The sequence below is a fragment of the Bubalus kerabau genome, chromosome 22, assembly GCF_029407905.1.
Source record: "Bubalus kerabau isolate K-KA32 ecotype Philippines breed swamp buffalo chromosome 22, PCC_UOA_SB_1v2, whole genome shotgun sequence".
NCBI lineage: Eukaryota > Metazoa > Chordata > Mammalia > Artiodactyla > Bovidae > Bubalus > Bubalus kerabau.
In genome coordinates, this window is record NC_073645.1 from 25,810,665 (window position 1) to 25,833,848 (window position 23,184).

The window sequence follows — 23,184 nt, forward strand, 5'->3', positions numbered from 1 at the left end:
TGCCTCCGCCTCTCTCCGCGCTAACTCGGGACCCCGGCTCACCGCAGTCCGCTCGCGTCTCCACCCTGCCCGCCGCGCTCTGCTCCGAGCTCATTGTATCCTCCCCATTCCTGGGCTCAGACTCCGAGGCCAAGCTGTGGCGGGAAGATCGGGGACCCCTGTGCACCCCTCCAGCCGGTCCCGCGAATTGGGGCCCCTCCCCCGCCTGCCGTCCTCGCAACAGCGCGGTAGTGGCGAGGGCTCTCTTTCCTCACCACTAAAGCAGAGAGGGCTGACTGGCGGGCAGCAGGGACGAAGCCCCCCACTCCCAGCCGCGAGCCCCCTCCTCCCGTCCCCTTCCTAGGGGAAGGAGAGCCTAAGCCCGAGCGAGCTGAGACAGGAAAAAGCAGCCGTGGACTGCCCAGCCAGCAGATCATTTTTATTATCGAGATTATTATTAAAAGGGGGCGGGGAGCCCAGGATGAGGGGGAGGGGGTTAGAGACGCAGCTATTTTTATTAAACAGATTATTCCTGAAATAATAATACGCGCAAGATGGCTGAAGGTGGCTGTGATGAGAGTGTTGGGGCTCCCCCCCCTTTTTTTTTGATCTAAGGATAAAGCTCTGAGGCGACAGCCGCTGCGGAGACCCTGCCCGGAGTGCCCTCCCCCCAGTTGAGAAGCAGCGGGCGGACAAACGGACCCACAGACGGAGCGACTGGCTCGGGCCCGCCCCGGACGCGTCGCCTGGGCAGCAGCTGGGGGCCGCGGGCGCTCGCCTTTCTGACGACTTCTTCCAATTCTAATCTTTTTTTATTTTTTGGAAAGAACCAGGGTGGGTGGAGCAGAGGTGGAGAGAAATCGGGACTTGGCATTTTCTCCCCTGTCTTCTAATCTGAGGGAGGCCAACAGCCCTCCCCTTAAAAATCCCACCAAAAAAAAAAAAAAAAAAGAGCGAGCGATAGAAAGAACGCTGCAGGACCCTCCAGCGAGCGCGCTCGGACCCCCGGCCGCCACTGCGGCGGCTGCCGGGAGCTCAAGATGGCTGGACGCTGAGAGAGGCAGCCCGGCCCGGCTGGCTCGGCCCGGCTCCGCCGCCGCGGGCTGGCTCCGACCGCAGCCCCGAAGACCGGAGCAGAGGCCGAGAAGAAAAGAAAGTGGGGGGGGAGGGGGGCCGGGGTGGCGAAGGGGGAGGGCCGGGCCGGGGCGGGGGGGGGAGGGGAAGGCCGGGAGCCGAGCCTCCTGTTCATTAGCAGTTGAGAAAAATTCCTTTCTAGTTTGATCAATCCTTGTTTTCCTCGGCAGAGCCGGGGCGCCCGCCCAGCGCGGAGACGGAGAGCGGGGTCTTTCCGCGGCGGGGGCGCCCGGCGCCAGGCCTCGAGGGAGCGCAGAAGTAGAGACGAGGGGGTCAGGCCGGAGCTCCGCCGGGGCTTCTCCTCCCTCCCTTACTGGTTGGCTTTTTTTTTTTTTTTCCACTTCTCTCCCTCCCCCTTCCGTTTCTATTTGTGAAGGGAGGAGGAAGGCAGAGGCGGGCTGCTGTCTCTGGCCGGGGACTGGAATTTCATCTGAATGACTGCCCCTGCGCTCACGCAGCGCCCCGGAGTCGGCCCGCCTGCGCCCCGCAGCCCGCACCCGCAGACCGCGGGCCAGCCGGTAGGCGCCCACGCCGCGGCCCGGGGACCGGCTCGCCTCGCCCGCCCGGTCCGGATCTAGCAGTCCTTGGCCGGGCCGCACTCGCTTCCCCGGCCTCTCAGACCCCGGACGAGGCGAGGGAGGCGCGGCGCCGGCGAGCCAGGAGAGAGCCACCATTGCCGCCGCCGTCTCTGGAGGAAGTGTGCGGCTCCCGGGCTCTGTCTGCCTTGGGGCGCGCCCCAATGTCAGCCGCGGGCCGGAGTGCGGGCCGCCGGCCGCCGCAGCCCTAGCCGCGCCGACCGGGAGGCGGCCTCTTATATGGAATTTAGACCCCGGCGCTCCCCTCCAGGGCTGGTGCCCCGGCCGCGGCCCTGGCGCAGTCCGCCGGCTCCCGCTAGGCGCTCGGGAGGAGGAGGAGGAGACGCAGCCGGCTGCGCGCGCTGCGTGAGGACCGAGGCTCACTCCTCCGGGGGGGCGGGCGCGCGGAAGGCGCTGGTGAACTGAGCGACTGTCGGGACCGCTCGGGGCTCGGTGGCCCTCCCGCGGCACCGGACGGACCCCCCAGGTCGGGGAGTTGGGGAGACCTGCCCGGGCCCCCTGCCCGCCGCCGCCATGGCGGAGAATTGGAAGAACTGCTTTGAGGAGGAGCTCATCTGCCCGATCTGCCTGCACGTCTTCGTGGAGCCGGTGCAGCTGCCGTGCAAACACAACTTCTGTCGGGGCTGCATCGGCGAGGCGTGGGCCAAGGACAGCGGCCTGGTGCGCTGCCCGGAGTGCAACCAGGCCTACAACCAGAAGCCGGGCCTGGAGAAGAACCTGAAGCTCACCAACATCGTGGAGAAGTTCAACGCCCTGCACGTGGAGAAGCCGCCGGCGGCGCTGCATTGCGTGTTCTGCCGCCGCGGCCCCCCGCTGCCCGCGCAGAAGGTCTGCCTGCGCTGCGAGGCGCCCTGCTGCCAGTCCCACGTGCAGACGCACCTGCAGCAGCCCTCCACCGCCCGCGGGCACCTCCTGGTGGAGGCGGACGACGTGCGGGCCTGGAGCTGCCCGCAGCACAACGCCTACCGCCTTTACCACTGCGAAGCCGAGCAGGTGGCCGTGTGCCAGTACTGCTGCTACTACAGCGGTGCGCATCAGGGACACTCGGTGTGCGACGTGGAGATCCGGAGGAATGAGATCCGGGCAAGTACCCTACACACACACACACTCACACACTCCCCTCCTTCCAGGCAGCCTGGGACCACCCTTCCGGACAGGCTGACTCTTGTGACATCAGCCCAGAGGCCCCTTTCCAAACTCCTACTCTGTAAGTTTGGAGGCAAGGTCCTGGGAAGAAGGGTCCCCAATCGCTACTTGATATATTCCTGCACCTGTGCTCATAGGGTCCATCTTGTGAATCACTTATAGAAATGAGGTGTGGGGCTGTCAGGGGTAGAGTTTGGCTGTTGCTTTTCTGTTTTGCGCGCAGCTCCCTGGCCCAGCAGTTGTTTCCGTAGGCCCTAGGGGAAGTCACTAAAGGCAGTGACCCAGGTCCTGCTTCTCCAGCTGCTGTTTATGTAATGAGTGTCCTGGTGCCGCTGCTGTGGCTGACATGATCCATGATGCTGGCATACCAATGAGGAAGTAAACAAAAGCAGCCATGTTAGTTTCAAGCCCTATTGGAAACACATTGGGGGGGTGGAGGGGGAGCTTCCGGAGGGAGAACAGAGCCCCTGGCCAAGGCCTGGGCAGCCAACGGCATCACCAGGACAGCATCTCGGCTATTGGGATTATTCCCCATGACCCCCTCTCCATGTGTGGGAATCTCTGCCCACGGTGTGCCTGTGTGTGTTGCACGCGTCCGCATGAACACACCTTAAAGTATGTCTTCATCACCCTGAACCCTTTTCTCCCAGCCCAGCCCTCTATCACAGCCCTCCCACATTTGGGGAGGGGAAGTGGAAGACGGAAAAAGAATCCTGTGGGTTTAAGGTTGAGCCGCCTTGCAATCTGGTTTCAGGCAGCTGGCTCCCCTGGGCTGCCGGCTGGGTGATTATGGAACCGCATCCCCTCCCATTGTATACACCCTGCAGCAGCGGCCAATGTCAAAACCGCCTTCCCCCTCAGGCCTCTGGGTCTGGCCTGGCTGTGGAGCTGGACTGAAGCAATACTTCCGTCCCCTTCAGTGGAGGGGGCTCCTCCTAGGTTCCTCCCTGGTCCCCTGGCTTTCAGGGTTGAGTCATACCAGAAGGAAGGGGTTGGCCTGGGACTGTCTGAGCCATCTCAGAAGCCCCAGCTTGGGGCCTGGGTGTGATATCATGGGGGTGAGACTGGGAGTGTTGCTGGGTGGGGACCCCTGGAGGCTAGTCGAGGCCAGTGGGAGCTTGGGTATGAGGAAGCTCTGAACAGGGCACAGTTGGAGATGGGGGCTGTTTCCTGTGAGGGGGACCAGTCAGAATGAGTCACTGTTTAGCAATTAACAAACATACACATACAACTAACAAAAGGCAGGAGGGCTGCCACAGGCTGAGGGCAGGGATAACAAATAAAATTTGCTGTATAATTAGTTTCCAATTGGATGGGCTAGTTCTGGGGTTTTGTGCCAGGGCAGGGCCTCTCGATTCTTAAAGGAAGTGTGTGTGTGACGGGGGAGGATGGAGAGAAGAGCCACCCCCTCACACACATCAGGACTGGAAAAGGCAGAGGCCTAGGGGAGGATATGAGCCCCTTAGTGTACTCCACCCCCCACCCAGGGCAGGCAGAGCCCAGACTGTCCCTAGTATTGAGAAGCTGTTAATAAAGATAGAAGGGCTGGGAAGGAGGCTGGGAAAAGTGCAGAGAAAGAAAAGCTGCCCAGTTCTCTGTCCTGGGTTTGACAGTGGAAAATGAAAGGAGGGGAAAGGTGGAGATGTGGCTGAAAGGCAGAGAAAGGGACAAAAACCAGGGTGATGAGTGAGCGTGTAGTGTGCACCCACGGCTTTCCCCTTAGTTGTGTCAGAGTGCTCAGGTGTCTTTCATTTCAGTGAGGGAGAAAACACCGTTGTGCCTGATTTGGTAGTAGGAGGGTGTCTGTAGATGTGGGTTCGTGTTTTCGAGTGTCTTTGAGACTGTCTGCTTTGCCCTCGAAGGTACCTGGCACACATACACAGTGCACCCTGGAGTTCCCACCAGCAGGTCCTTGAGCGCATGGAAAGGCCTGAACTTTGTTAGCAGCTCCATGTGCGTCTGTGTGTGTGTGTGTTCGTTCCCGTGCCTGCCTTGGGCAGGCGCAGAAGTAGTGGGTTGCATCACAGCCAGATGTGCAGTTCTGTGTGCTCAGCATCTGTGCCCCGCAGCCTGAGTCTCATTCCTTCCCAGGCTTCCCTACCCCAAGCCCTCCAGATCCTCTCTGGTGTCAGGGCACTGGCGTTGGAAGCCCTGCAGTGGTCTCAGCTCCATGCCACTGCCACTCGGTGTGAGCTGGACTTACTGAAAAGGAGGGCCTCACCCTCATGGGAGGGGGTAAGCCGCAGAGAATCTGAATGGAAGAACCCATTGCGCTCCATCCTCACTAGGCCAGCCAGGGGGAGGGGCCTTTTCCTGGCCTCTTTTCCCTTGTGGGAGGGAGGCTGTCTTAAAGGGCCCCTGCTGGTGCCATGGATGAAGGCAACAGAATTCTCCCAGATACAGGAGCAGATGCATGGAAACCTGGATCACACCTTAAGATACAGACAGCTCCACTTCTTGTGCTTCCTCTTCTGTCATCCCAGAGAAGGGGTAGGGGCTGCTGAAATGCCCTATTGGCTAGAAACAGGAAACCCTGATCAATCTCCCCCAGTGGTCCTCTGCCTCATAGTCAAAGCACCCACCTGGTTCAGGGAGCCAAGCAGAGCTTCCACCTAGCAGGGGGTCTCAAAGGCAGGCCTTTGAAATCCTTGCCCCACTCTGCCCTTGTGAAGCCAGTGTGCAGGCCGTGTTGCCCTGAAGCCTGGATGCCCACTGGGTAGACCCTAGAGTCCATGCTCCCGAGACACCTCCCCAGTGTGTTTGTGGCTATGGAAGGCTGAGGACCCAAGATTGGGGCATCCAGGTTGTCAAACCCTCTTCAGCCCCCAGGTTTAGGGATTCATGTGAGCAAACTTGGGACTGGTTTGAGCTGAGAGCACCTTTATCTTAAAACCTTCCTCAACATAGAAAGAAGACTCAAGATAAGGCCTAGATGTGTCTGTAAATGGTTACGCAGGGCGTGTGTGTGTGTGTGTGTGTGTGTGTGTGTGTGTTCGGGTCATAGTTGTGTCTCTGTGTCATTCCTAGTCCCCCAGACTGAGGTTGGAAATGTTCCCAGGACTCTGTACCTTGAGTTCTCAAAGGTTTAGAGTTGAGAAGAGGTTTTTCTCTGGGGGCAGGATCCCACTTCTTGGGCCATTTTGGGGTTCGCAGCTGTTCCCATTGCTGCTGGCCAGAGGGGTTGCCCTGGGACCCGGGAGGGGACCCTAGGTCTCTCCCTCATGTGTCTGTCACCAGGCAGGCTCTGGGGGAGAGGGTTGCCCTGGCCCAACTAGAGCCCAGCTGTGGCTGCAGCCTGCCTCAGGCAGTATAAACCCCACTGCTCCCTGCCGCCCTCCACCGACCATAATCCTCAGGTCTTAGGTGGGGTGGGAGCTAGGATGGGGAGGCTGTGTGTGAGTGTGTGTGTGACGTGTGAGGGTCAGTTAACTGCTCCTTTACCATCCTGAAGGATCGGGAAGTGGGGCAGGGCTTGGCCTTCCTCCCTGGGCCCCAGGCGGAGAGGAAGGAACCTGAGGCGGAGGCCCATTCCCCCACCTCCACCCCAGGATCCTGCTGATACAGCCGGGCACCTGTCATGCACGCGCTGTTGATTACTCTGCCTCCCCCAGCTCTGGGTGCCTGTGCATCCATCTCCACAGATGTGCGTGTGTAACTGGTGTGTCTGGGTGTGCATCTCATGTGGAACTACTGTTTTGTATCTCACGTGTATATCTCCGAGAAGGTGCAGTGTGAATGATTGACTTAATCACAGAGTTGTCTTGTGTCTGACTGTGGGGCTGGGAAGATCCATGTGTGTGTTACTGGCGAGGGCTAGGGGTGCCCTGCTTGCTGTATACCTGTGCGTGGAAGTTGAGTGTGCACACATGTCTATCAGTGATGGCATTAGTGTGTGTGTGACTGCCTGCCTGTGTGGTTGGTTGGTAGGTGTGAGTCTTGTGTAACTTTCTCAGCTGGTGGGGATGTTGGAGTGGAGAGGGGAGGGGACGCACCTTTGGGTGAGCTTGTTGCCCGAGGTGGGTATTGGAGGAGGAAGCCCAGATGGATCCTGCCATGCTGTGTTGGGGGCAATCAGGGTGGTCGTAGGAAGAAGGGGAGACTGGCTGGGGCCCCAGCCCCGGCCTGAGCAGGCAGGCCTGGCTGGCCGTATCCCTGGTTCTGGGAAAGCCTTCCTTCCCGGCTGGCCTGGCATTCAAACTCAGACAAAAGGGGGCTTTCTCTCTCGCCTCTTTGTTCTGCTGCCCCAGAGCGCTGCTCTCTGCATGGCAAAAGCTAATTCCACTTTGCAGCTGGGAAACCCTCTCTGGGTCTGCCGAGGCTTGCCTCCGAGGTGCGGCCTTTCTCCTTGCCCTGGCTCCTGCCCCGTAGCCACTTCACTCTGGGTCTGTGGTTGTCTGCAGCCTAGGGGTTCACACAGTAGCCCCAAGCAGGGACTGAGGCCCGGGAAGGGATGACCAGGGCAGGCAGAAGCTGCTCTGAGGCCAGGCGGGAGTGCTGTGGCCCAAGGAGAGGGGAGGCTCCTGGGACTAGGGCTGATGCGGGAGAGTGGGGGGCGGCTTTGGCAGCTGGGGAGGAGGTTAGGAGGGGGTCACTCTGCGCAGGGGCTGCCTCCAGAGCGGGAGCTGGCATGGGGGTCATGTGAGCAGAAAGACATGCTCTGGCCGCCCAGCACCCTTTTCTCACCTCCAGCCCTGGCCTCCTCTAAAAAACCAGGGGCCTGGCTCCTGGGGCCCTGTTCCCTCCTGACTGCTTTTCTTCAAGGTTGACTTGAGGACTTTATTATTATCATTTATTAACTTTTATACAGCCTAGAGTTTCTATGGCCTTACCTGTCTGCCCAGTCTAGTCTGGCACCAGAAATGCCAGCTGGGCCTGGCCAGTCAGTCTCCAGAAGGCTGGGAAGCTTTCCCAGGGCAGGAATGTGAGGGGCTCATGATGGATCCCTCTCCAAGCTGGGGTTGGGCATCAGAGAGAGCAGCTCCAGGCAGTCTAGAACATTAGGCGACAGGTATGAGGGTCTTGGAAGTGTGGGAATAGTGAGCCCCCAAGTCTTCCTGATACTTTCGGCCTCACAGGCCCAGGAGCAGACTGGCAGGTCTTAAGTACTCAGGGAAGGAACAGGGGTGGGAGTGGGGCTGGGCCCACAGTGCCCCTCCTTCTGCAGGAGGTGTGGTCCCTTGAGTGCGGCTAGTCTAGACCATGGTTCTCTCCATCCTGCTTCTGCACCCTTGAGGCGTGCCACGGTCCAGGTGGCCTGCTTCGTGCTGGGAGCAGTTTGTGGAGTGTGTGTCCCACTGCCTCCTGCAATAAGAGGCAGTCAAGCTGGGAAGTCTCTCACCTGTGGGTTTTTCCCAGGTAGGAAATGGAGCCTCAACTCTCAGTAATTTCCGGGAGGCTGAGATGGAAAGGAGGCTGCTGGTAGAGGAAGGGGTCCTTGCTTCATCTGCTCTCCATCTTCTAGCTTCTTAGCAACCTGATTCAGTCATTTGGGGGGGTCGAGGGGCAGCAAGCGGATTGCCCTTCTCCCCACCATCACTCCTAACCCCAGTTTTCCATTGTCTGAGACAGCAGTATCCCCCCAGCCTGCTGTTCCCCCAGGTGTTGACTGTGGCAGGAGTAAGATCACCTAGCCCCGAGGGAGAGTGATTTCTGCAAGGGGGAGCTGGACAAGGTAGGCCCCCTTCCCAGGCCAAGGGTGGCTCCTACCCTCTGACAGATTCCTTCCTATCCCCGGCCTCTCCCTTCCCCCTGTAATGGAGACAGAAGGCCGATGGCCTCTGGGCTGGGCTTGGGCTGATGAAACCCAGCCACCTGCTAGGGAATGTGCCCACTTGGCTGGGCTGGGCTCTGTCCCAGAGGGCTCGGGGCAGGCAGGAATTAGGACTTGGATCTGGAGGTCAAGGGAGGACAACCTCAGGGTCCTAGGGTGACAGTGCTCCCAGGAGAGGATGTGGGAAAAGCCCAGAAGAAGGAAGGGGCTGAGTCCCACCCCCTGGGACAAGACCTAAAGTGCCTCCCTGGGCTGAGGGGGGTTTCAGAGGGGTGGGGTGGGGGCCTCCCACTGGTCTGCAGGATGGGAGTGAACAGGCCCACTCCAGGGCTCTGAGGGAAAGGGGGCTGGGATCCCATCTGGGGCTGCCTCTCTCCTGCCCCTCATCTGGGACTCGGCCCCAGGTGTACCCCTACTCTGATACTGATGGGTTTGGCGGTGCACAGATGTGTGGGGGTGGGTGAAGCCTGGGCTCTCAGATGTCCTGGACACTGGGAAGGCCTGGAGCCTCAGAGGCATCTGGGTTGGGGGACTGTCCTCCCAAGTGTGGGGATGAGGCAGCCACCAGGCAGAAATTTGTTGCAGGGAGGTACAAAGGTCTAAAGTCCTTTGGTATTCTGGCCACCTCACCTTCACGCAGGCCTCCCTCTGTTGTCTGGGGCCTTCAGGAGGCCCTGCCCCCACCGTGCAGGGGTGTGTGTGAGACAGCGTGCCCGAGGCGGCCTCAGGGCCCAGTGGGCGGTGTGTGCTGGTGTGTGCCCTGCAGGTGGATACATGTCGTTGGGCCGTACTCTGGGGGCTGCCTGCCCTCTTCACGTCACTGGGGGCACTTTCTACTTCCCTTCGCAGTTGAGACCCAAGGACCTTCCCAGTTGAGACCCAAGGAAGGACGTGTGACTACCTCCATTCTTGCTCCCAGCCAGCTGTGTTTCTAGACAGGCTCTGACTCCCAGGCTGGCAGCAGATCCCTGTGCACATTGGGCTGGGGTGAGGGGCCTGCTGGAAGGATGAGGTGCTGGAGCGGGAGCAGGGCTGAATCCGTGTCATGAGGTGCTGTCCTGGGTCACTGAAAGGTCAAGTTGTTGGAGGGCGCGGTGCAGTGTCCCGGACTTTGCCAGCTCAGAATCTGAATGCCTCCTCCTGGCCCCAGAGATTTGGTTTTCTGTTTCCAGGGTTGCCACCAACACAAAACAGGGTCGCTGAACTCTCTTGCTGGCCTTGGTTTCCCCATATGTAAAAGGGGTTGGGGTAAAAGGGAGGGATTGCTGGTAGCTTGTCTTGAGGAAGCCACCTGAATGTGAATAGGAGTGAGGGTCACGGGGTCAAACTTGAGGGGCACTTTGAGGTGTACACAGAGGAAGAAAAAGAACCACTTCTTGTGGAGTGGACACTTACTGTGAGCTAGGGTCTGTGTGATCTGTTTTGCAAGTCTTGTTTTGTGCACAAAACTCATGGGTTTATTCAGCAAACAACGTTATGCATCTGTAGGGTGCTGGGGTCCTGGGGTCTCAACTGGGAAGGGAAGTAGAAAAATACAGCAGCAAAGCCCTGTTTTCAAGAAGCCTTGAGTTTTGTTTGGAGATCAGAGTGCAGTTTGTCAGACAGACTATAGAACACTGTTGTCATAGCTTTTCCTGTGACGTGGCCACGATTTGTGTCTGTAGTGTCCAGTATAGTAGCCACTAGCTACATGGAGCTGTTGAGCACTTGAACTGAGGGTGGTACACATGAAAAACTGGTGCTTAGTGTATTTGACTTTTAATTAACTTAAAGTGAAATAGCCACATTGTGACTAGTGGCTACCATATTGGACCCCACAGCTGTAGGAGGAGAGAATGTGACAGCCCCACCATACAGCCAGGACAGGGAGAGACCTTCAGAGCCTCTGAGCAGGGGCCATGGAGAGGAGCGGAGCCTTAAGTTGGGCCTTGAAGGATAGATGAGAGATGGGAGAAGGCACCGTGGGCTACAGAAAGGCATCAGTAGGCTGCAGGGAGCTCAAATGTGCAGTGTCAGGGACAAGATACCAGCCCACCTGACTGGGAGAAGCAGGTCGTAAGAGCCTACGGTGTTTGGAAGGAGGGGTCATTGAGGGTTCTTGGGCAGGAAACAGATCCTGTTTCAAGAGGTGTGTCTGGTAAGGGAGGATAACAAAGTGGTTGGAACAGCCAGGATGAGCAGCCCTGGGAGGAAAGGGGTTGTGGAGTCAGATTAAGGGCTGAGAAGAGCAGCATGGTCCAGACCCTTCCAGCAAACTGGCCTCAGGTCTTCGGAGAGCCAGAGTCTCCTCTCCCTCCAGGTCCAACTAGCAAGAACTTCAGAGGCCCAGCTGTCAGTGTCAGGCGCAAGCCAGGGGGTCAGCTGGCTGGCTTGATGTCCCGCAAGTGTAAGGCAAGCATAAGATCAGATCTCTGGGCTGGGCCAGAGGACTTGTGAGATCCAGAAAGGCTGTGTGAAGCTCTGCACCATTTCTAAGATGGTGCTCCCCAGAGAGAGGCCCCATGACTTGGATAAGAACAGACCCTACTGCATGGTCATTTAGGTTTGTATTCCAGCTCTGACACTTACTAGCTGTGTGACTTCGGAGGAACTACTTAACCTTTCTGGTTTCCTCTTCTCTGAAATGTGGATAATAATAGTATTTATCTCATAGCATTACTGGAATGATTAGATAATTCTATACAGGAAAAGTGCTTAGAATGGAGGCTGGCCTGACCCTGCCCTCAGAAAGCTCATGGTTTAGATATGTATGGGAAGCTATTCCCGGTTCTCTGTTCTGGGGACAGGCTGGCCAGGCACTTGTCAACAGGGCCCTGGGATTGCATGAGGGCCAGAAGGGATTGGGTGGCCGAAGTTTTAGATCATCTGGGTCAAAGGATCAATAGGATGAGTTTGTTCTGTACAGGGAAGGATGGTGTTCACCCATCTTAGCCCCCTCTGATGCCCTTCCCCCTACTGTCTCTGCAGAAGATGCTGATGAAGCAGCAGGACCGACTGGAGGAGCGAGAGCAGGATATTGAGGACCAGCTGTACAAACTTGAGTCAGACAAACGCCTGGTGGAGGTAGCCAAGCCCACGCCCATGGTATAGGGTGGGGATGGTTTGGGTACAAGGCCTGGGGCTAGTTCCTTGCTTGGGCTCGGACCTGTTGCATGGTCAGCTCTATATGCCAGAATCCCTTGCTCAGTCATTCAATGACTTGTCGGTGGATGAGCCCCCAACTGGTGCCAGGGTTGCTGTACTACCAGTTCAGGATTCCAGGTCTGACCTTGCCCGCGGGAAACCCTAGGCAGCCTGGGGGTTTGGGGTCCCAGACTCCCCTATCCAGGATGGGAGTCAGGCACGAGTGGCAGCCAGAGCCACCCCTACTCACCGGTCCCCCCACCCTTGCAGGAGAAGGTGAGCCAGCTGAAGGAGGAGGTGCGACTGCAGTATGAGAAGCTGCACCAGCTGCTGGACGAGGACCTGCGGCAGACAGTGGAGGTCCTGGACAAGGCCCAGGCCAAATTCTGCAGCGAGAACGCAGCGCAGGCGCTGCATCTCGGGGAGCGCATGCAGGAGGCCAAGAAGCTCCTGGGCTCCCTACAGCTACTCTTCGACAAGACAGAGGACGTCAGCTTCATGAAGGTGGGCTGGGCCCAGGGCTGGCTGGCGGGACCCAGGGGGACATTTCTAAGTTGGAGTCCACGTGCTTTGCTCCCCAGCTGGCTCCCCCACCACAGGGGTTTGCAGCCAGCTTGCATGGATTCAGAACCTCCCCACCACCCCCGTTCTTCCTAGCTTTATGACCTTGGCAAGTCATATACATTCCCTAGGCCTCAGCTCCCTCACTTATAAAATAGTGTTGATAATGTTTTTGTTCAGTCACTCAGTCGTGTCCAGTTCTTTGCGACCCCATGGACTGCAGAGGCCAGGCTTCCCTGTCCTTTACCATCTCCCAGAGCTTGCTCAAACTCATGTCTGTTGAATCAGTGATCGCCATCCAACCATCTCGTCCTCTGTCATCCCTGTCTCCTCCTGCTTTCAGTCTTTCCCAGCATCAGGGTCTTTTCCATACAGATCTATTATCTGTTATCCATAATTCCAGATTTTTAAAAATCTCTGAAAACCGAAAGAGAAAAGTTCAGGCAACTCATTTAACGGCAAACATTTGACCTGAACTAATGTTGGCAATTTATGGTATTTATTGGTCTTACTTGGTACAAATGTTGAAACGTTGCTGTAGAAACATTGATGTGTTAGATTATGGTGTCCTCCGTAATCACATATTACGATACAGGCATCACATGTCCCTTCCAAAATCCAAAAAATTCCATAATCCGAAACATATGCTGCCCCAAAGATTCTGGATAAAATATTGAGTGCCTGCAGAGCCTTCTTCTTGGTAGTTGTTTAGATAAGATGCTGGATGTCTGGAAAGCACTCATCGTGTTGTCTGTCACACAGCAAGAGCTCAGTCTTCTGAAAACAGAGGCACCCCACCCTCTGCCCCTGAACACTCTGGCCAGCCTCAAAAGTGTCAGCCCTGCACGGGGAGAGAGAGAATGGGGCAGCTTCCATCTTCTCCTCTCCCATGCTGCCTTTCCCACTGACACCCTTTTCTCTCCCCCTAGAACACCAAGTCTGTGAAAATCCTAATGGACAGGTGAGCAGATGGCCGCTGGCCCTCAGGGGAACACATGTCGGGGAGGGCAGGAAGGGGCAGGCCCACCGCGGGGAGGTAGGGCGGGCTTACGCGTGATACCTCCTCACAGCAGACGCCCCGTCCACTGCCCCCAGGACCCAGACCTGCACAGGCAGCAGCCTCTCTCCCCCTAAGATCGGCCACCTGAACTCCAAGCTCTTCCTGAACGAGGTGGCCAAGAAGGAGAAACAGCTGCGGAAGATGCTAGAAGGTGAGGGTGAGATCCTCAATCAAAGGAAGAGAAAACTTTGCATGCATGCTCAGTTGCTTCAGTTGTGTCTGATACTTTGCAAGCCCATGGACTGTAGCTGGCCAGGCTCCTCTGTCCATAAGATTCTCCAGGCAAGGCTACTGGATTGGGTTGCCATGCCGTCCTCCAGGGGATCTTCCCAACCTGGGGATCAAGCCTGTGTCTCCTGCATTGCAGGAGGATTCTTTACCCACTGAGCCACTTGGGAAGGCCGAGGGAACCATCTGGGCAAGGGTAAATGCCAGAGCCTTCCCTCTGAGCGGTAGCCTGGCCTGTCATAAGCCTTGCCTCATATCCTGGCTCTGCCACTTCCAGCTGTGGGACCTTGGGCAGGCCATAGTACTTCCCTGAGCCTTGGCTTATTCAGCTGTAAAATAGAAATGGAGTAGCCAGCATCAAGACGATGTGTGATGTACTGTGCTTGGCCCCATAGACAGAAAAGTTCCCCGGGGAGAGGAGGCTGGGGTGGCCTGGGATGGGGCTTTAGCGACTTTTGCCCAAACTTTCCACAGGCCCCTTCAGCACACCGGTGCCCTTCCTGCAGAGCGTCCCCCTGTATCCTTGTGGCGTGAGCAGCTCTGGGGCGGAAAAGCGCAAGCACTCGACGGCCTTCCCTGAGGCCAGTTTCCTAGAGACATCGTCGGGCCCTGTGGGCGGCCAGTATGGGGCAGCGGGCACAGCCAGCGGCGAGGGCCAGTCAGGGCAGCCCCTGGGGCCCTGCAGCTCCACGCAGCACTTGGTGGCCCTGCCGGGCGGCGCCCAACCAGTGCACTCGAGTCCGGTGTTCCCCCCATCGCAGTATCCCAACGGCTCCGCCGCTCAGCAGCCCATGCTCCCCCAGTATGGCGGCCGCAAGATTCTCGTCTGTTCTGTGGACAACTGTTACTGTTCTTCCGTGGCCAACCACGGCGGCCACCAGCCCTACCCCCGCTCCGGCCACTTCCCCTGGACAGTGCCCTCGCAGGAGTACTCACACCCGCTCCCGCCCACCCCCTCCGTCCCCCAGTCCCTTCCTGGCCTGGCAGTCAGAGACTGGCTCGATGCCTCCCAGCAGCCTGGCCACCAAGATTTCTACAGGGTGTATGGGCAGCCGTCCACCAAACACTACGTGACGAGCTAACGCCACGCGGGCGGTGAGCACCGGGGAATCTGCCCCCTCAGCCCCCGGTGGCTCGGGGATGATGCATCCAGAGACCTGCCCCTCTACCTTCCTGTCCTCCCTCCCTCCCTCCTCCATTTCCCCAAGTCTTTTCCTTTTGGATTTTGTTTTGTTTAGGGCTTGTTTTGATTTTTTTTTTTAATGAATCTCCTGGACGCGGAGGTGACAGTGGGAGCTGGCCTGGGCCGGGGCTGCAGGTGGCCCCGGAGTTGGGAAAGCGTCTACCTCAAGGCGCTGAGCTCTCTCTCGCTCTCTGTCTCACCTTTTTCCCTCCCCTCCTTCCCCTTCCCACCCCTTGGCTGGAAGGAGCCTCAGCTTCCTTTACAGCCTTGAGGGGAGGGGCAGTTTCCAACTCTCCTCACCCAGCCCTGGGAGGAAGGCCCAGGTGCCCACTGGCCTGCTTCTCCTGTTGGTTTTCTTTTGGGCAGTTTGATCACTGACTGAATAAGGAATGACCTGTAGATTATGGGGCTTTTTTTTTTTTTTTTTTTTAAACGAAGAATGATTTTTCCTGCTTCCTTCTCACCATCCTCCCAGACGGAGTTCAAAGGCCACTTCTCAAGCAGCTTTCGGCACCTTCAGCCTCAGAATGGAATCTTAAAGACAGGAACCCCATGTCCAGGAAAGGGGAAAAGGAACTTTGCCAATGATAGTGACCACAGCAAAAGCAAATAATAATAATATTAATAATAATAAAGAGAAATAAAAGAAATAATAAAATAAGAAACCATAGCACAGCCCTTGTCGAGGTCAGCGGGAGAGGAGGGGCTGCCCAGAGTTGGGTCCTTGCCTGGGTTTTGACACAGCAACTTCCTGTAGTGAGCACTTTGTATGAATCGTGGACTTCCTGTTCTCAAGGCGCAGGTATTTATTCTGTAATCTGTCTAGAGCACACACCGAAATCCAACCTTCTAATAAACATAATGGCGCAGTCCCACTCCCTGCCTCGCCTCTTACCCCCAACTCCCCCAGGCCTGGGGTCTTCAGGCGTTGGTGTGAGGAGGGGCCCCCTCTAGGGACGGAAGCCCCGGCCTTGATTCTCTTCTGGGTTTAGGCTGTTCCAGGCCTGTGAATGTCAGTTCGTCAGCCACTAACTATATCTACTCTCGGCCTTGGGTTCATTTGACAAATATTTGCTGAGGGCCTCCTAGGCCCAGCCTCCCTGCTGCATGGGCCCCGGCATCTCTTTGAGTTGCTGCCAACATGCTCTTAGCAAGGACAGACAAAGGAAAAAATACCTTTCTATGAGTCTTGCAAAGTTTACCTCCTTCACTCCACAAATATTTATTAAAGTACATGCTAAGTGCCAGGCACTGTGTAGGGCTAAGGGCACAGAGCTACAGCAGTCTCTATCTTGGAATTTAGTCTAATGGAGCCTCAGCCCCCATTGATGCGATAAGGGTGGGGGGCACTTGGCTCCATTCTTCCTTTGGTGGCTTAAGCTCTGGCCCCTGCCCCTTCCTCCAGTGAGCATGGAAGAAGAGAAGGCAGGAAAACGCTGGGAAGCATGGAGGTTGGGTGGCAAGGTGAAAAAGACATCCTACCCTCATCCCTTTTGGCAGAGCTTCTCAAAGTCCAGTGTGTCGGGAGCTTGTTAAAAAGAGCTGATTCCTGGGGCCCTACATGGACTCAGTGGGAGTCACTGAGGGCAACCTGCTTTTGTGTGTGTGTGTGTGTGTGTGTGTGTGTTTTTTTTGCCAAGGCATGGTTGACCTTAGTTCCCTGACCAGGAATCAAACCGAGCAGGCATTGAACTCTGCCCTCGGCAGTGGAAGCACAGAACCCTAACCAGACCATCAGGGGATTCCCAAGAATTGCATTTTTCACTTCCTGGTAATTCTGACACATCCTGGGGTTTGAGAAGTGCTGCCATGAGGGACTGGCCAGGGACCTGCTTGTCAGACCTGTGGGTACAGTGGAAGGATGGGCAGAGCACACCAAGCCCTCTTGGGGAAGGAGCCAGGTTGAGGGTGGGTGGGGGCTAGTTTTTTAAAAAATCTTTTTAATTGAAGGATAATTGCTTTACAATATTGGGGGGCTGATCTTTTTAAAAGCTCTCTGGTTTGTTGCCTAACACTTTGCATAGATCTGCATATGTGTAAAGTAGAAGGGGCAACCTTTCCTGGGTGCCTAGTTCTCTTTCCCCTTGTCTGGGTGGAATCAGGGCCTGAACGCCTCCCACCCCAGAAGGGCTAGGGCAAGACAGGGAGCTATGGGTAAGTCCTTTGCCAGGGGTCCAAACTTCACCAACAGCTAGTCACCCCTCTTCTCAGGAAAAGGATGCAAGTTGGAGGGTATTGTCAGTCCCTGTCCCCCAGCCAGTAGGGCTAGCCAGACCAAAGTCTTGGTCTTGTTAAGTTCCTGCATCCTCCAATCCTATGGGGTAGAAAATGACTTCAGTCTGCAGTGAGTGGACCTTGATCACCGCTCCCCCTTCCCCACTTTGGCAAGGAGCCAGGCCAGGAGTTCAGGATGACAACAGCTGGCCTGCCCCCTTCTCTTCTGCACCTGTTTGGGACTATTGAGGGGAGGCAGATGGCTGGAGCACAGTGCTCCTCCAACCCAGGGTGGAAGGATGCCTGGGGGCAGGTGCTGCTGGACAGATAGACATTTAACTCTACTCACATCTGCTCCCGTCTCACTGTCGCTTTCTCTTGCTTTCTCCGGTTGTCAGGAACCCTGGGACATTTTCTGTGCCAGGAGTTGGGAGCCAAGACGGAAAGCTGCCCGATTTCTTTCCCACTTGGCCTAGTTTTGGTTTAGCGGATGGAAGAGGTTCTTTCTCCATGTACATCAATGAGAGTGGGATATGGAGGAGAGACTCTGGTGGGAGTGGGAGGGTCTTGAACCCCACCAGGCCCCACCTCTGAAAGCCCACCACAGCAAACAGACACCCAGGCACAGAGGCTGTAGGCAGCCACGCAGCTAACTGTGTAGTATGGCCAGGGGTGCCTGGGCAGCCAGGGAAGCCTGGAGAGGCTGACCCCATCCAGCTGTCCCCAGCTACCCAGCTGTCCCTGGCTCTGTCCGAGCAGCTGTCACCCACCTCCCAAAAGTGTCAGAGGAGGGGCAGAGGAGGCCTGGAGAGCTGGAGCTGCCCCAGGAACAGGGGCCGGCGGGAGGAAGTGTGGGAGCCTTTCTCACCCTGCACACTCGAGACACCCCCACCCCCGCACCCACAGGCACGCCCTGTGCCTCCCTCCGCGAAGCGCTGTCAGAGATACGGGCTCTGCCCCCCAGGCAGTGTCTTACCGCCCTCCCCAGGGAGGCCATCGCTCCTCCCCTTTCCGGGCAGGGCAGGGCAGGGTGTCAGGAGCGGAGCGCTTCTCCCCCACCCCACTGAGGGCTCCTGTGGGCCAGATGTGCGGAGCCCGCGGAGGCGACCGCCGGGGGGTTTCCTCCGCCCGCCACCCCCGCGGGCCCGGGCTCTTTCATGTCGCCCTCCCCGGTCCCAGCCCCGGAGCTGAGCAGCTGCGCCCCGCTCTCCGCCCCCAGCCTCTCTCCCAGCTGTCTTTGGGGTGGGGCCGGGCAGCTGGGGAACAGCTGCAAGGCGTGGGGTGGGGGTGGGGGGGTTCGAGTGCCCTCCCGCGACAGCCGGAAACAGTCTCCTTGCCCAGGCCGGGTGCAGGGGGAGGGTGAGGCCTGGGGGATTCTCGGCCCTTGCGCCTCTTCCCCACCCCCTGCCCCGCCCCCAGCGCATCTGGCCCGGCCTGCCGAGAGCCCGGCAGACCCCAGATCAAAGCCCCCTCCGGGCTTCAAAGGGCACCCTCGGGGGTGCACCCTGAATGGGGAGGCCGCTGAGTCAGTGCACCAGGGCCCTCTCTGGAGGCTGAGACCCTGAGTTCTAACCTCCTGTCTGGGTTCTTCTAGGCCCTGTTCGCATACACCCACTCCACCATGCCCTTTCCTCAGACTCCTTCATCTGCTCCCATATGAGGGTGGGGGAGAACCGGAGAACACTTTCAGGATCAGACCTGGCCCCCTGGGGGATTTCCTACCCCATCCCATCTCTGCTTTCTGTAGATTGGGTGTGTGGTGCTGGGAGGTCTAGGAGATGCCCTTCCCCAGCCTAGTGCTCTAGGCCTACAAGCAAAGGGTGCCGTGGGGTAAAGGGAGGAAGAAAAACGATTCCTGGATATCCCTGGACAGACCCACCACACTTTACCCCTCTTCTATAGCGAGATTCTCCCTGTAGGCTTTTGGAAAACTCTTCCTTGGAGGGGCTTTAGCGACAGTGGTCTCTAGAACCTAGGATCTTGGTACTGATTCTAGAACTCTCTGAATCCAGTTTTTTTCAGTTAAAGAGGCAAGGAAGGAAATAGAGGACACTCTTTGGTTGCTCCCTCTCTTTACTCTGCCAAAGTGCTGGGGCTAAGATTCTAGAAACTTCGTTAGAGGCTGCAAGGAATGGGAAACAGATCAGTAATAGGAGGCAGAGGCAGCTGGGGCTGGGGACTTCTGGTGAGAGGTGAGAAGCCCCCATGAAAGGGTCTGGCCTTCAGGATACCAGCTTTTTTCTCCAGCATCTGTCTTCCTCCAACACTCTGTGCCATCCACCTGCACTCCAAAGTCTTTCTTCCCTTCCAGCGCAGGATGTATTCACTCTCTGCTTGAATTCCTCCAGTGACAGAGAACTCACAACCTCGAGACACCCCTTGCATTATGAAAGCTCTTAACAAAGAACAAACACATCTGGTGGGTAGAGCTTTGGCCTCTACCGCATTCTCCAGTGTATGAGAATCACATCCCCTGAGGGAGAGAGGCCTTTACAAGCCCAGGGCTTCTTCCCTAAAATTCCCTGTCCCTGGCATTTATGATGCCAGGACTTGCCAATGGACTTCTGCACTGGGAGGCTGGATGTTTCCTCCACAGGCGACCAGTTTTCCTTAATTGCTATGTGGTTAATTCCTCTCAACTGCAGCAAACTGGGTTATTTATGACGTCTCCTTGCACTTAGATCTTCAATAATTGGGTCTTTTTTGAGAGAGAACCCATCTGCTCAGTGCCATACATTATTTCTCTTGGTTTACATTGAGGCAAGAAGAGGGTGATGTGTGGGGTGGGGTGCAGGGTAGTTTGCAACAGCCTGTAGAATGTGGTCTAGAGGTGGTATAGGCAACATCTCAGAATTGCAGATAAGAAGTGGAATGAGGGAGCAGGCTTCCAAGAACCATGCCGTAATTAAGGGCAGTGTAGACTTCTAGCCCACTTGAAAAAAAATGGCAGTGAGTCACTTGACATATGCGTGTCCTGCCTGCCTGGCTGTGAGTTGGATATTGTCCTCAGACACTCTCCATGTGTGTGCCTGCTGCAGGGTACTGAGCAAATGGGCAGCTCATGGCCTAATGCATAGGGACTCTCCCTCCACACCAAATGCCATCCCTACCAGCTGCAGTTCCCTGAGCTCCACCCGTCAGGTCATAGGCTTAGAGTCAGTCCTCCAGCAGCGCATGTGGTTCCGTGCCCCGGTAACTGCTGTTCTCTCTGCCTGGATTGCCTGTCCAGCCTCAGAGTCTCATCTTCTCTGTGCATTCCTCCCCACCTCTCCAGAGGGTATATGAAGAATAATGAAAGATGTGTGTGAGATGCCAAGATGGGGCTGGTGTAGGCCTCTTTCTACCATTGATAGTTATCATGATGTTCAAGTTCCTTTGGGCCAACCACACTCCCATGCACTTAGCACTGTCACTTGGTATTCTAACTCATTGTGATTTACGTGTCAGGTTAGAGGCTGCATAGCTTGTGTGTCCAAGTAGCCTGTGCGTCCCTGGAGGACGTGAAATATTAGTCATCTTTGACTTTTCAGAGCCCAAGAAACAGTGCCTGTTTCATTCATTCACTCATTCATTTATTCAACTAATAATTATTGCTGTCCTTCTAATATTGGCCTCTATTCCAATGCTGGGGATACACTGGTGAATGGAATACACAAACTCCACTCTCTTGGAGCTAATAACTTAGTGGGAAAGAGCTGACAAACAAGAAGTCAGTAAAGGGACTTCCCTGGTGGTCCAGTGGCTAAGACTCTATGCTCCCAGTGCAGGGGGTCTGGCTTCAATCCCTGGTTGGGGAACTGGATCCTGCATGCGGCAACTAAGTGTTCACATGCCACAACTAAAGATCCAGTGTGCCTCAACTAAGACCTGGAGCAGCCAAATGAATAAATAAATAAATATTTTTTAAAAAGAAATCAACAACTGTGAGTTGGTGATAAGTACCAAGAAGGAAAGTAAAGCAGGGACAGGGCTTGTCAGTAGGAGTAAAGAGCTATGGTAATTCTTATATATGTAGGTGGTTGGGGAAGGCTTTGCTGAGAAGGTGACATTGAGTGGAGATCTTAAGAATGTGAGGAGGCAAGATCTGGGGATATTTGGAGCAAAAGAGTCCCAGGTGGAGGGAACAACCACAAAGGCTAAAAGCAGAAGATGCTCAGAAAGAGCAAGGAGTGGCTGGAAAGGTGGGTGAGGGGCAGAGCAGGGAGTGATGAGGTCAGAAAGGCATGAGTGAACGGGGGCGGTGGGGGGCGGGTAGGAGGGGGCCAGGACATGAAGCACTGTAGGTGCGCTGCCTCCACTCAAAAGATATCTGCTGAATGAATGAATGATGGATGAATGAATGAACACCGAATGCCTGGGCTGTTGGGGCTCTGAATGTTTCCCAAGGGAGCCCTGTGGGCTAGAGGCTGCCAGGCCTTCGTCCTGGGGAGGTGGGACTTGAATTGTGCCCTAAAGGAGGGGTGAGCAAAACACAGAAGAGAGGACAGACATCCCCGAGAGGAGGTCTCTACGAACACAGGTGGGGAGATGAATCCCTGTCAGGGGGCAGCAAGGATTGCTCATCTGGAGCTCAGGGTGTGTGTGAGACCCCGTGATTGACAGGTCGATAAAAAAAGATTTGAGGTCAGACCAGAGGGGACTTGAACGATAGGATAAAGCTTGACCTTGCATGTCTCAGAGCAGCGGGGCCTCCGCAGGCATCTGAACAGAGGAACTGAATGTTAGAACAATGGCTCTTCTGAGCACTAAGGGGTGAGCGGCCAAGCAGTGGGGACAAGGGGGCCAACTAGGAGGCAGTGGGAGGTCCAAAGGAGCAAGGAGGTTGCTGGGGGAGGGGGGGGTGGCGCAGTCAGGGTGCAGGTTGCCTCAGCCCAAGGAGCAGGAAGGTCTGTGGCTGGACCTCTGGGTCCCGTTGCTCAGGCTGAGAGATGGAAGCCGGGGTCAGGCCCTGCTCCTTCCCTCCCAGCCAGTCGTGGGCCCCAGAGTCAGCAGAAAACCCCGGCCCTGGGGAGGAGGCGGGGGCGCAGAGCCAGAAGCTGCTGAGGGAGCACTGGCAGCAAGATGCCATTGTACGTCCGCAATCAAGATACTTCAGAGGAAATCAAAAGCACCAACTGGGGAAATGATGTGTGCACGCTCTCGCTTTCTCTCTCTCTCAAGCACACACACAAACTTCTGCCTCCAAAATGGGTCAAGTGAAGGCTGTGGGCGTGGGCTGGAGAGGGAGGGCTGGCAGGAGAGGAGGCCCAGGGCCCCGAGCAGCCTGGGCGCTCGTGCCCACTCACCCTCCTGGCATCGGGGCTGGCAGCAGCTGCGGGGTGGGGTGGGACGTGAGGATAAATATACACCTCCCCATGCATATGGATAATGCACACAGCTGCCCTGCCTGCTTTGCGCTCATTAGGACCAACTGTTTCAGGAGCGGTGGCAGGCGGGTGGGAGGGGGTGATGTGCCCATTCACAGGCTGGGGGTAGGGGGGCTGCTTGCAGCTGTGCAGACACCTCCCCCCTGCCTGGATCAGCATCCCAGCCCCTGAATTGCCCCGTCCTCCCTCTTTTCCTTCCTCCCAACCTGCTGCTCTCCAGATCTGAGGGTATCAGGGTGGGAAGGGGGCCTGGGGAGTGAGTCAGGAGGAAATCCAGGCTGCACCCCCACCAGAGCTGGGGGAGTTGAGGGGATGGTTGGATTGTACGGTAATCTCTGGCCACAGGATGGGCTGCTGCTTGCAAACCCAAGCTCCTTATCTATTTCTCTCCCAATTCCATCTGTAGCTTCCAGGCAGGAAAACTGCTTCGACCCTGTCATCTGGAAGCTCCGGGGAAGCCTCAGATCATATTCGAAAGCCCAGACCAGGCTTGCTCTGTGGCCCCAGACAGAATCAGAGGGGCTTGGGAGTGATGGTGTGATGGCACAGGCTTCTGCCTTCTCGGCAGCAAGGGAGGCTGGTGGGCTCCAGTTCACCGGAGCAGGTCGTCCAGGAGAGACTGGGGACTGCATTGGCGATGTGAGTGTTAAGAGCCTGGTCCAGGGAGAGGTCTGGCTGGTGTAATAAGTATGACTGACCCCAGCTGAGGGGCCCTCAGCCAGTGCCAAGACTTGCACCCTGGTGGGGTCAGGGGGGCATCCTTTCCCAAATGGGTGTGCGGAAGCCACGTGCCAGCCTTGCCCAGTCTTAGGAACTTGCATTCC

The 23,184-nt window shown here is 56.7% G+C and overlaps 1 protein-coding gene across 1 annotated transcript; it reads left to right on the forward strand.

Annotated features, from left to right (window-relative positions):
• The first annotated feature begins 1,193 nt into the window (after window positions 1-1,193).
• On the forward strand, window positions 1,194-15,655 carry TRIM8 (tripartite motif containing 8). Its single transcript, XM_055560075.1, has 6 exons — window positions 1,194-2,792; window positions 11,593-11,688; window positions 12,019-12,252; window positions 13,239-13,270; window positions 13,405-13,520; window positions 14,072-15,655. The coding sequence occupies exons 1-6, from the start codon at window positions 2,223-2,225 to the stop codon at window positions 14,677-14,679; spliced, it is 1,656 nt and encodes a 551-aa protein (XP_055416050.1). The 5' UTR covers window positions 1,194-2,222; the 3' UTR covers window positions 14,680-15,655.
• Window positions 15,656-23,184: the final 7,529 nt, after the last annotated feature.

Bases quoted from the DNA above. Each gene is read 5' to 3' on its own strand.
- TRIM8 (XM_055560075.1), top strand. From the start codon at position 2,223: ATGGCGGAGAATTGGAAGAACTGCTTTGAGGAGGAGCTCATCTGCCCG. The intron at 2,793-11,592 runs GCAAGTACCCTA...CTGTCTCTGCAG, and splicing joins TCCGGAGGAATGAGATCCGG to AAGATGCTGATGAAGCAGCA. The intron at 13,521-14,071 runs GTGAGGGTGAGA...AACTTTCCACAG, and splicing joins GCTGCGGAAGATGCTAGAAG to GCCCCTTCAGCACACCGGTG.